At 38.2% G+C, this 13,663-nt stretch overlaps 1 protein-coding gene across 1 annotated transcript; it reads left to right on the forward strand.

The window, feature by feature from the left end:
* The first annotated feature begins 2,725 nt into the window (after positions 1 to 2,725).
* On the forward strand, positions 2,726 to 13,397 carry zbtb32 (zinc finger and BTB domain containing 32). Its single transcript, XM_037785789.1, has 5 exons — positions 2,726 to 2,826; positions 5,521 to 6,555; positions 7,475 to 7,569; positions 9,348 to 9,515; positions 12,159 to 13,397. The coding sequence occupies exons 2-5, from the start codon at positions 5,552 to 5,554 to the stop codon at positions 12,386 to 12,388; spliced, it is 1,497 nt and encodes a 498-aa protein (XP_037641717.1). The 5' UTR covers positions 2,726 to 2,826; positions 5,521 to 5,551; the 3' UTR covers positions 12,389 to 13,397.
* The last annotated feature ends 266 nt before the right edge of the window (positions 13,398 to 13,663 follow it).

Genomic DNA, 13,663 nt, shown 5'->3' on the forward strand with positions numbered 1-13,663 from the left:
AAAATTGAATTGAATTGAATTGAACTGTAAATCCTAAAATATTAGTACCTCCTTAATCAATTCTTCAGTCGGATCAGATTCTGTCCAATAGCATCGCTGTCTCTGTATTCTCCAATGAGCCAACTGTGTTGACTGTATTTTAATTGTAATGTTTGAATTGTGATGATTAAATATCACCCTGCTTAACGCTATTTGTTGACTTTCACCACAAAAAAAACAGTACTGCGGTTTATCATGCCAATCATTTTTAACAGAGCTGCAGAAAACTAGTCAAAGTATCAAACAGCCAACGTTTCAACAGCCAAAACTAAACTGTCATGTGTGCATCAGACCTGATGTGAAATGTTTTCATTTCTCTAAAACTACACATAACTGGTCTATTTATTCCTTCTCACTAATCAGTCTGGCCGACCTGAGCACAGCTTTTGTTTAGGTCAACCTTAACCTTTATGAGATCAACCCTGATAAACCTCTTGCACGGTCCCAAAACTACATTAGTATTCATGGACGGGTGTTTTATGGCCCTATCAGTAATTGTATTGTATTCTTCATAATATCATGGACTCAGAGTATTATATTGTTAAATTTGGTGTACCAAAAAGCTTTGTTTTGCACCCACTGCAAATTTAAATCCACATTATGTTTCTGAGCTAGCATCTGTGAATTTGGCATTTATTTTCACAGCTATGCTGATGACACTCAACTCTATATACCTATATACTTTACCTTGAACAGGCATAAAAAAAAAATTGTCCCTGAATCAAAAACAGATTTTTTTTCCGTTGAGTTTCAATAAAATTAAATGTGGTAATCAACAGCAAACACAAATGCTTTTAATAATAATTCATACAAAAAAAGCTGTTTAAATGCTACATATTTGGAATAGAGGTGATGCAACTTGGGGTGTGGTTTGTGGTCGCACAGGATGCCAGATATTTTCCTATACGTATAACGCTTACCGCAAAAGAAAAATCCCAAACTAGTCAGTATCTTTGCTCATGACAAAAAATATAAAACTTATTTTATTGTTTATCTATGTTACATACATTATGACCAAAACAACTCTGGAAATAAAATGTTACTGTATGTAACATCAGCCTAAAATTCTGCTGCTTTGGGAATCTCAACTATGAACAATAAAATTTGACGACATAACACCATACTGTCTTCCTTCTGCTGCACCCCAATTCACACCAGATGTGACTTCAAAGGGCTTCTGCCATGTGATATTACATGGGCTTACACTATCTCCTATTAATCAGATTTCATTGCATCAGAAATACTGCCACCTGCTCCCCAATTGCAATTTACGGGCAACAATCTATCCCAGCTGTTGAAAAGTAAAGAGCGGAGAGCACTTTTGGTGTTTGTTATTTAGTTTTTGTTTGTTTTTAATCAATTTTTTTTCTTTCTAGATTACAGCATGTCTGATTGTGCTAAATGCATCTCTCTTTATAAGGTATTCCCTTTTTCTTTTTCTTCCTACTCGGGTTATCTTTGGAATTTCTTATTTGCTTAAACGTTTCATGACTGTCTGCTTCCCTTTTCATTGATTGTTTCATAGTGAGGCAACCTTTTGGCCACTCGGGGCGGAAGAACTTCACAATAACCTAAATAACGCAGACTCTAGCCAACATTGCAGCCAACTTTCACCCTCTTTTAACTCTGTTTTGGTCTCCACCAACTTCTGGCTCTCTGCTGAATGCTCCAACATGTTCACCAGCTACGAGCTAACTTCGTCTGTCTGCTGGATTATACAAATACATATTGTATAAATACCCACATATTATATTATATTACAATAAGTCTTGCATTTTAAATTTGGGAAGAAAAAAAATGAAAAAAGGTCAAATAAGATATAATAAATAAAAAACAATAAACAACAAGTACAACAAGTACAACAATAAATAGGCTGCTAATCCAAACTAGCTTGATCATTAATTATTTCATGACCAAATGAAGCTTTAAAGGCAAACAAAGGATCATAATGTTCTCAACCATCGAGGTGTGCTAAACTGACCAGCTCTTTACAGTTGGCCTATTTTTACAGGTTTTCACACAGACATGTGACAAATCGAAAGGACAAAGCAGATATTTCTATTTCAAGGATGCAAGTTTCAGTGAGGCCTAGCCCTGCATACCGGTACCACCGGGCCTTTGTCTGTATGTTTCCTGTCACAGATCAGTGTCTTTGATGTGGTTTTTGTATCAGCACAGAGCAGCCTATTAACGTAGTGACCAGCAAGTGATGCTGGAGTGGAGGAAATCATGTACTGTACAGCATGTAGGCTACAGATACACAGCATCAGTCCCTGTTTCTCCCCCTCTTTCTCAGTCACACACACACACGCACACGCACACACACACACACACACACACACACACACACACGAGTAGTTTGATAATTTGGTCAAATGAAACCTTCCTCAGTTTCAGAAAATGTGTTACATCTATTGTTACTTCTGTTTAATTTGTGATTTGCATGCAATATCAACATATGTCTACCCTTTACAACAATTGAGGAATATTAAATAGTAAAACTGCCTCCACGCTTTAAGCAAAATAAACAAAACAAAATAATTACGGGTTAACTTACGAGAAAGTCGCCATCTTTTATTACAAAAAACAAACCATTTAGCACCATAATCATTGAACCAATAAGGGAAAGACATAAGTTGAAGAGGAGGGACTGAAGACAAATGAGGAAACCACCCTGTCCCTCACCAAAACCTGTAACCTGACAGACATGTCACTTTACAAATCACTTCACAGTCATGATGCGAGGTAGCTCATCATTCTCCAGAGAGAATATTCACTAAACATCGGGTAAGTGTCTCATTCACACAGCTTGTTGCTTCTTAGGTTTCCGACACTTGAAACCACAAACAGATACACTGCTCATCTTTGGTCTTTTTTAGCAGTAGTTTTCTGTGATCTACTGTGAACACAATCTAGTGTGTCGCTATTGATCTCATGTTGCCCGTGGAGGCTTTAAGTTCAGGCTTCTCTCTTGTGACTCTAGTCCTTTACATGCGAGCTGTGGGGCTGTAAATTCATGTCCTGTCAAAGGATGTGTATATCTGACATATGAATGCAAAGGTTTTCCCCCGTGTAAGCACTGAGATAGTAACTACAATCAGCTCAAAGACCTGCTAACTATGTCACAACTCTGCAAAAGTGCATTGTAGATTTGAGCAGCAACAGGGGGAATCTGATTATTGCACAAGACAGTTTATTACAAAATCCAATATATTCTAAAGATTTAGACAAGGTTTGCAAGGACTTGAAGCATAATAAAACAGCATACAATACAATAAGATAATTGATTTAATGGACAGCGGCCCCGGGAAAGTACCACTGCATGCATTACTTCAACGCATAATTCAAAATTATATAATGTCAGGTGCATCACATCAATGCGAGTTGGAAGACTGCCGCAAAGAACAATCTAACAGTTGACACTAATGTTTATGGATTGGCGCTCCACTCGCCACTGAAAGGCAGCAACATTTCTGAGCTGTCTCTGCAAATGAAAAGAAAACATCTCTATGAGGATTAAAGGTTTGTATATTACACAACAACTCATGGTACTACTTTTAAAGTTTCTGCAAAATCTCCTTGTGCATAAATGTTAACTGAAGTTGCTTTAACGTTATTTATCATAAAATACATTGTAGAACACAATATGAATCCACCCGTGAAATTAATATCATCACAGTGCTGCTAGTATGACTACTACAGTGCTACAATTACACCATATATTAATAATGTCATTATTATTATTATTATTATTATTAATAGTAGTAGTAGTATTAGTATTATTAGTATTATTATTATTATGTGAAAGGAAAATTATATCAATTAAAATGACTACTTTAAAAAATACATTACTGCTTATTGTACACAAGAAATTTTAATTGGGCATAGAAATAATAAAAAAAAAAAAATAATATATTTGTGACTCTGGTGTAAGCTGCATGATGTAATATATCAGCTGTATATTACATTTATATTATATATTACAATTCTGATCAGTCAGCGCTTCTGACAGCCGTAAATGTTGCCGTGACAAAATGGTCTACTTTATATTCATGTACGCAGACGATACAGTCGGCTTCACTGAAATGATGCATCCTTGATTTGCATGATTATTTCCCTACGTGCATTCAATATTACAAATTATGTAACTGTAATTATCTTTTTTAATTATTAAATGAACACTAATCTAAAACAGTAAGCTTGCTGGCTGAGCATTATGAAATACAGTAAATGTAAGTGACATCTGATACTGTAGCTGCTTCACTGTCACTTTCACTCTCAGCGCTACGTACTGTTTTGTTTACATTATAAATAAAATAATTCAGAAATTATTTTGAATTACTGCTTTTTGGTGCAACATTTTCCAACAAATTAGATTACTAAATTTGATTAAGAGCAGAGATAGTTTTCGAGAGCACGCAAAAAAAACAAATGCACAAACATTTGAAAAAGATTCCAGTAACGAGACAACTAAATGTAATTTCGTTTCACATCTACTTTCCATTTACAGTCACCATCAGAGGACCGAACGGGGTTGCAATTGTGCAAAAAAAAAAGCTCTGTAATTGCTCACAGTACTTGTGACCTCCGCTGCAGAAACCGACCACACACTGTATAATCATAAAAGTTCATTATAGACTTCAGACTGTGTGCAGATGACAACTTCTCAGGCTTCCGGTAGTTTCGACACATAGTCACAGCATTGTCATCCACATGCATTCTCGATTTTCCGTGTATAATTCCAAATATTTCTGTCACATACTTACATATTTACATATTCCACCCCTGCTGATGTTTATTGTATCCAAATACAGTCAACCAAATACAGTTATTGTTGTTGACGCTCAAACTTTACTAATGTTTACTCGTGTGTACAGTCATTAGTCATGGTTTCATATACTGTTAGGGCTTTGTGGCTTTAGAGCGTGTATGTAAGCGCCGAATATCAAAGCTTTCACCAAACAGAGTACATTTCCACACATCAACCAGACATTCAGACACAATATCAGACACGGTTGTGATTGAGGACATTTTTTCTGCTTGTTTGAGAGTAAGAATTTGAGTGAATCCTACTAGTTGTGAAAATATTAATACGTGGGTGGGTTACTTGCTTTAAAATAAAAATCCATAACCATTTTATAAACTGTTCTGCAAACTAGTTTAAAATCAAATTCACCGATACACAAACTCGTCCTAATATAAACAAATAATGAAATCACCTTGGGTACATTCTGCCCCCTCAACTCTCATCTTCTCAGCCAAGGATGGAAAAAAAACTGTGCAAACCACAGAGAAATTTGTTATTCATAAGCCAAATCCTGCTGTTGATTTGCAAAGTGATTTTCCTACTTAACTTACAATTTAGCATTTCTACAAATGTCACATACCTGGTAACCACCTGGAAAATAAACTACTTTTATCAGAGTGTGGGCATTATCTGATGGGATCTCTCTCTTATTTTTTTCCACTTTCTCCTCTCAGACTTTTGATAATATCTCTACAAACTTCAGAAATGATCCGAATCAACAACACCCAATACTTCCACTTCCTGCAGCAGGCAGATGCCTTGCGTCGCTCGGGGTCGCTCTGCGATGCCATCATCTCGGTAAAGAGTCAAACTTTCAGGGCTCATCGGCTAGTGCTGGCTTGTGCAAGCAGGAGACTAGCGCAGCTTTTAGCCCAGGCAGACATAGACAGCCCGGTCCACTGCACTCTGGAGTATTTCTCACCCCGCACCTTCCAGCAAGTTCTGGACTTCACCTACACGCAGAATCTTGAAGTGTCTGCGGACGATTTGCACCTGCTGCTGAGAGCCGCTCAGCAGCTGGAGATGCAGCCGCTGGAGGACCAGTGCCGGAAGCAGCTGGACAATGTCCACTACAGAGCCAGAGAGGAGGTCAAAAGGAGAGAAATTAAAGAAGAAAGTGCAGAGGAGAACGATGGAAAGCAAAACGGAAGTCCAGTTCAAGAGGAGAAACTCCCTGAGACTTCATCCCTAGTGGAGGAGGCAAGCGACTGCATTGTCATAGAAAACCTCTCGTCCTCTGATCCCGATAAGAACCCCAACAGTCCGCCATCCCCAAGAAAGAAGCCCAAACTCCCCCCTGTGTCAGCAGCATCCTATAACAGACACAGTGTTATCACCAGGCCTGACAGCAGCACTTCCTCTCTCTCTTCTTCCTGGACTTTGCCTGCAAACATGTGGGGCTCTGTGAGCACCCTGAGGCGTTTTGCAGAGAACTATTCCAGCTTAATGGCAGCTCACCCCCATCAGTCCCCAAACCAGGCCTCTGTAGCGTACCCGTTCTCCCTCTCAACCCCTCACGTGTTCCCCCTACTCGGCTCTCATTTTCAAACCCCCGTTCACAGCTCTGTAATGGGATTCCCAGGCTTTTATCCACGTTACACACAAAACCTTTACGCCGGGTCTACAGGGATGGGGAACATAATCAAGCAAGGTCTGTTGAGAAGAAAAAAACCCAGCCAGAGAGGGACTGTTCAAACCAGCGAGCTGAGGTAAGTTAGCACTCGGACACGATTATGGAAACTTCTGGCTTTTATTTTCAGTCATTGTCTCCCTATTTTTCCTCTCACAAAGTCATGAGAATCCCCTAATTTGCTCAATTGTTCCCTTGCGACAGCTCTGGTACCTGACTCACTGCTGTTTCGAGCCTCCTGCACTTTCCAACTAGAGCAGTTTCACCAGTTAACCCTTCCCTGCCCAGTCCTAAGCAGTCAAAATTGTTGTTTTTTTTGACAAATCATATTCCTAGTTTTCAGACTAATCACAGCACAAAGGAGCAAAATAAATACAAGTTAATTTTCCATTAAATATATGTTTTTGTGGGATTAAAACAAATTTTGTCCAAATTCTGAATGAATTCGCCGCTTGCCACACAAGACAGTGTGAAACCCACATGACATTGTTTTTGGGTAATTAACCTCCTTTTGTCAAGTCTATGCATTTTGTACAGTGTTCCAAACGGTGTAACTAAACAGCGTATGAAGGGGAGCCCCCTAAATTTCTCCCCTCCTTGCAGAATTCAAGATTTTCCACCCACTGAAACACAGTTTCAGTGTTCAGGCTGGTCGCGTCTGTACCACAAGAAATAGTTCAAAACATTTTTGTATCTTTGCAAGGAAAAAATAGCTATTCCTCAGTATCTCTTGATCATCTTGCTCTCACATTATATGACATTTAAATGAGATTTTACCCCGAACGAGCGCTATAAATATCTCGTGGTCGGGGATGGAGAGGAAGGAAAGGGTGTTAAAGGATGTAATCTGTGATAGCACATCATGTTCCTTTCATGGGAGACTTTTACTTTCACCAGTGGCGTCTCTCTTTGGAGCACAAATAAAAGCAGTTTCTTTATTATTGTTAAAAGGTACAATTTTGTGCAACCGCTCAAATCAAAAAATTTATTTTCCACAGTAACCATGAGGTACCCAAAGCCAGCAGAGAGAGAGTTAAAGACTGCAAACACTGCAGTGCAAGCCTCCTTGGTGATCCAGCCTCAACACCACCAGGTAAGGATATGAATATAACAGAAAACGTTTTTTTAATAATCACAACACAATGTGCATACTACGATCAACACTGCAGCAGTGTTTATCCTGTGTGGAACCAATTCATTTAACACAGTAAGACAGTTCTTGTCATGACCCCTAACCTCGGCAGACTCCAGCTACGCTGCTACGCTGCGACGCAATGGAAAGTGATAAAGAGAGTTGTGGTTTTGAGAGCATGGTGCAGCAGGAGCAGGAGTGTGGTTACTAGATAGAGCTAGATATATGCAGTACAGTATGCACTACATCGCAACAGCGGTTTGTCCTGTACCAAACAAAAAAATCCTACATATTGATTTATTATAATATGAATGTAAGTCACTGGAATACCACAAAAAAAAGTTGCTCAACCAACAGAAAGTGTGTATGTGTATGTGTGCGTGCGTGCGGTAGTTCATCTCGTACAATCAAGCTGATTAACATGTTTTATCTGATGGAACATTATGTTCATACTTGAAGAGATAAGCCACTTACTCCAATGCAGTAACTGTAGCAGTGAAATAACTAAAGTACTACAAGTACATAATAATACTACTCAAGCCATCTCTTTAATATCTATAATTGCATTTAAGCACCTGCCTGTATGTTAATAAGGGCAATGTAAATTAAAGCATACAAGTTAGGCCTTTAAACTGGAGAGGAATAGTGGACAGGAAGCATAATGGCAGCAGGTCTCAGTAGGTTGTGTTTAGAGTGGTGAGCGTTCAATTGTTGTGGTTTATTCTCTCAATTTCCCCGACTACAGTAGTACACCCCCCCCCGTCTTATTTCAGCATCCTGTCTATACTATGAGGCCCAGGTTTTTCACTTTATAAAATATAAGGTACTGAAAGGCTTCTGACTTTTAACCTCAAAATCGCACCTTTGTGACTTTAAAAGACTCTCTAACTTATGTGGCTGCAGACGAGACGTGCATGCAGAGCGACAGGAAAGTAAGCTCGTAGTAACTGAGTTTATTTTCTTGCAACAGGATGCTGACCAAAAATAGATTAGTGCCTCTGAAAGGCGATTAAAATACTGTGTGTCGGACTAACATATTATTCTAAAGCTTGTGCAATAAACTGTATTTTTTTTATTATTGGCATTATGATTAGTTGCTGTCATGTCAAGGAGATCAGGGAGTATTATAATCTGATTAACCTGCTGATTGTTTTTTCGATTAATGGTTTGGTCTATAAAATGTTCGAAATTAGTGAAAAATGCAGAGCCCATGGTGACATCAAACTTGTTTTTATCCAACAGTCCAAATCCCAAAGATGTTCAATTTGCAATGATATAAAAGCAGAAAGCTGGAACTAGGGACTAACGGTGAATCGATTATCAAATCATTAATTTTGCAGATTCATTTTCTCAAAAATCGACTAATCAAGCAGCTCTAACATGAACTGAGTTCAGTAAACTGCAAGTAATTGGTCATTTTTGGCGGCCTGTATGTCTCATTGCTCTTTAATGCGTTTGTCTATAAGGACTAAAGTATGAGAATAAACAATTTACGCATAATAATAGCGAAAGATAAACCATAAAAGGCAGCAAGCAATAAGTGCAGTTTTAATAAACTCATATTTAATCCTGTGTTTAATAGTACGAAGTATGAATGAACGATCCACATCGTACTCTACAACACTTTTACAGAACTGTTGGCTTTTGTTGTAAAATGGTGTTTTTAACAGCCATGCCCCTCAAATCCACCGCAGTGTTCACACCTTAACTTGTTTTCCCTCATTGTGTTGTTTGCACAGGTAATGCCTGCACAGGGTGTCGATTCTGTGGAAGAGGAGATGTCGTGCAGCATGAACCACAATCCCATCACCGAGAACACAGAGGAGAAAAACCCTACCAGTGCCGACACTGTCCCAAGAGGTTTAGCCTTAAACATCAACTGGACACGCACCACCGAGTTCACACCGGTAAGTGTAAACTATAAGTACCATTTAAAGGTAGATTTTTTCTGGAAAAAAACTCATCAGCTCTGTGACTTATGGTGCTGCCGAGTACTCACTGGTTCGTTACTGCATTAGGATCTAAGACTATGCATACCCACAACGATAACTAATAATCTTTGTTTTATATTGCGGGACATTAGAGCAAAAACTATAAATAACCCAAAACGGAATTTCAATATTCAATATATTTCTTTCTGTCCAACATCCATGTTACAAAGTGTCAGATAAACTGGGCCATCAGGTAAAAAGAGCCAGATATGAGTAAATCATGGCTCCGTGTGTGTTGACTCGGCAGGGATAACATTAAATTGCTCTACAGGAGAATAAATATTTGAAAGCAATACTAAATGCCTACAAGTCTTACTGCATTATATTATCGTATTTTTGTTTTAGGGCTGTCAAAGTAAACGCGATATTAACATGTTAACGCAAATTAGTTTTAACACCACTTATTTCTTTAATGCATTAATGCAACTTGTGATTTTAAGGTTGTAGCGGGCTCAGTTTTAAAGCTAAAAAGAAGACACTGGTATCATATGGAACTAGAGAACCTAATGAATCCATTGGTACCAACTATGTCATAAACAAATTTTGGCAAGGAAAAATGGGTTCTATGGGTACCAACGAGTCTCCCCTTTACAGACATGCCCACTTTATGATAATCACATGCAGTTCGGTGCAAAAAACTATTTTTTGTAGCCAAAGTTTTTTGTTTTTTTCCGTATGCCAGCACTCTTGCATGGTTTCGACCATTTTTACTACGAAGCATTACGGATGAACATTTTCCAAATCAGCGTGTTGTGTTTTCGATTTTTTACCAACTTCCAGGCAGGTGATGGCTTCCACTCATTTCAATATTATGAAACACACCTTACAGGAACTTGAAACTTGAAACTTGCAGACTTGAAACTTGCGTGAGATAGAAAATACTTAAATCAACTCATCGTGTATACCTAAACTGCTTTTAAAGCTATTATGATTATTTCTGTAGTGCAATGCACTTCAAAGAGTGCCATTACAACTGTATTGCAATGATTGCTTTAACAACAGTAACAGGATATTCACTGTGATGACTACTGTAGCTTTGTTAAGCAACTTTCTCTGCAAATTGGACATTGTGCAAAGTGTAAGTGATGAAACACTGGCCAAAAACACTACAGCATGTGTTTTAAAAAAAATAATGATAAAAAAAAGATTAGCAGCAATATAAAGCCTATAACATAGTTTTCTGGTTGAAACGTGCTAAACCACATAAATGGTGCTAAACCTTCAGAACAGGCCACTTTTATTTTTAAATATAAAGGGTCCGCATTTAAGATTTAATCCTAAAACAATATTTTAAGAGCAATTTGATGTTGTCTTTCATCTAAAACTTAAATATCAATTTGTCCTAAAACTAAAAGATGCAAACCATTAGGGCTGTGCATTGGCAATAATTTGACGATACGATACATATCATGATACAGGGTTAACGATTTAATATATTGCGATACTGTAAGCAAAGTGATATATAGCGTTTTTTTAAATTTATTTTTAGGAAAACTGTATAAAGAACACACCAGAAATACACCATTTCAGAATAGGCACAAATAACACATTTATACTGCATGAAAAAAACTGCATGGCTTTTGCCCCAAACTGCATGTGATTATCATAAAGTGGGCATGTCTGTAAAGGGGAGACTCGTGGGTACCCATAGAACCCATTTTCAGTCACATATCTTGAGGTCGGAGCTCAAGGGACCCCTTGAAAATGATATTCCTCGCCAAAATTTAGCATAACTTTGGAGCGTTATTTAACCTCATTCGCAACTAGTATGACATGGTTCTTACTAATGGATTCCTTCGGTTTTCTAGATTCATATGATGCCAGGGACTTCCCTGTAGCTTTAAGAATGAGCCCGCTACAACCTCCGAAACAAGAAATAGGTTTTTAATAATCACAACACAATGTGCATACTACGATCAACGCTGCAGCAGTGCTTATCCTGTGTGGAACCAATTCATTTAACACAGTAAGACAGTTCTTGTCATGACCCCTAACCTCGGCAGACTCCAGCTACGCTGCTACGCAATGGAAAGTGATAAAGAGAGTTGTGGTTTTGAGAGCATGGTGCAAGGTTAATTAAAATATGATATATATGATATTTTCTTACACCCCTACAAACCAGACATATATTGTATCTAATATAACGTCTTTTTTTTCAGACTCACTCTGTCTCACACACATATTTTCAAAAGCTGCTGTTTTAAAGGATTTGTTGCTGAGTATTAATGTTCCTTGTAATTTTTGTTCAGAATGATAGTTGATACCTGTTTATCTATTTAATGTATTTTGTTTTTTCAACATACAATCATGCACAATGTTCATGTATGCAACTGCTTTGATGGAGATCTGGATGATTTGTTTGATTGATTTCACTCTTAATTAACAATTAATCTCTAACAATCAGACTGGATAAATTGCAGTCAAGTAATATAGCAGAATATATAAAATTACCACATGGTTGAACACTGGCAAGGAATACACTTATAAGGTATGAGGCCCTCTCGCATGTGATCACACCTCTCTTGTCTCTCCACTCTTCTCTCCTCTCCCTGCTTCCAGGGGAGAAACCCTTCGAGTGTCGTCTCTGCGGTCAGCGCTCACGGGACTACTCGGCCATGATCAAGCACCTGCGGACTCACGGCGGGGCCACGCCATACCAGTGCACAGTGTGCCTGGAGTTCTGCAACAGCCTGGTCGCCATGCAGAGACACGTCAAGAGCCACGCCGTGCAGGACTTCCCTCCCGACTGGAGCATCAACAGCACCTTCCTGTACAACTCGCACATCTAAGCCTCACAACACAGACACCGCTGTCTACACGAAGTTCTCATACGTGTACCTTTAGTTTGTGCCTCTCATGTACTGTCATTTGAATAACAGAGCTAAGCATTTTGTTTTTCTGAAGGATAAATCCCAGGTGATGTTTGACGAACCAAGAAGGTCCTTTAACAAGAGAAGCACAAACTGGGGCTTTTACTTATTGCAATAACTTCTATGCAAACTGAAACTGCTCCATATTCACATTTATAACCTGAATGCAGCACTAATTTCCAATGACATGTCAGAAAATATACTGAAAGTGTTTACCATTTTCCATTAGGTCATGTACGTGCATTAAAGCCACATCAACAGCTCGCCCTCGTCAAATGACGCAGGCACCTTCCCTCTTACTTTCATAATTATTGGACCGCTTGTGTAAACTTTGTAAGTTTGACCTATGAGTTTATGGCGCCCTCATGAGGGGAAACCACTGTAACAATCAGTTTTTCATTTCTGTAGGTGTTCACAAATGCATCACCGTGTCAAAATGGGACCAGTGGCTGAGATATTGTTTGCACATGAGGTGCACCATGCTCATTAAAACTGTCCTGGTTCATTGAGATGAGAATAACTGAGCTTTTGCAGGTAGTAATGTCTGTTTAGTGACAAACAATAGTCCATTATTTTATTATTTCTTTTTATTCCACCGTAGATTTTCTGCATTGTCTGTCACTGATGCTGCCTAATTCACTAGTTGCAGTTCAAAGGCACTTGCCATACCTCTCTAAAAGCACCACACAAGTTATATGACTGTGAAGTTATCCCAGAAGTCCTCATATACATGTATTCATATATGTATGCAGTATGGAACTTGCAGGCTTTCGGGCCACTGGAAGTTTTTTTGTACAACGTTATCTTAATGTGAAAATAAATTAATGTATCACTCATTTTTCATTTATAGGCTTTAATGAATATATGCCATGTTTAAGACTACTTATGCTTCAAAATAAACAAGTTTATGCACAACCGCTTTTTTGGCAATTCTTTGTCATTTGTACAGATCATAAAAGACATGCAGGTGTAAATGTTTAAAGGAAGTGCTGGGGGGGGGAAGAAGGGGTAGTTGACCACGATTTTTTAATTTTATCATTAAATCTTAAGAAATAATTTTCTGTTATTACTTTGTTGGTTTAATGGGAGACCAGATGTATCAGATATTCTTTAAATACTCTCTAATTTCTTCTATATACTTTTATATACTCCTTTAAATGTTCCTATCTCTACACATGACATGATACCATTAAT

This window comes from Sebastes umbrosus, chromosome 11 (assembly GCF_015220745.1).
Source record: "Sebastes umbrosus isolate fSebUmb1 chromosome 11, fSebUmb1.pri, whole genome shotgun sequence".
NCBI lineage: Eukaryota > Metazoa > Chordata > Actinopteri > Perciformes > Sebastidae > Sebastes > Sebastes umbrosus.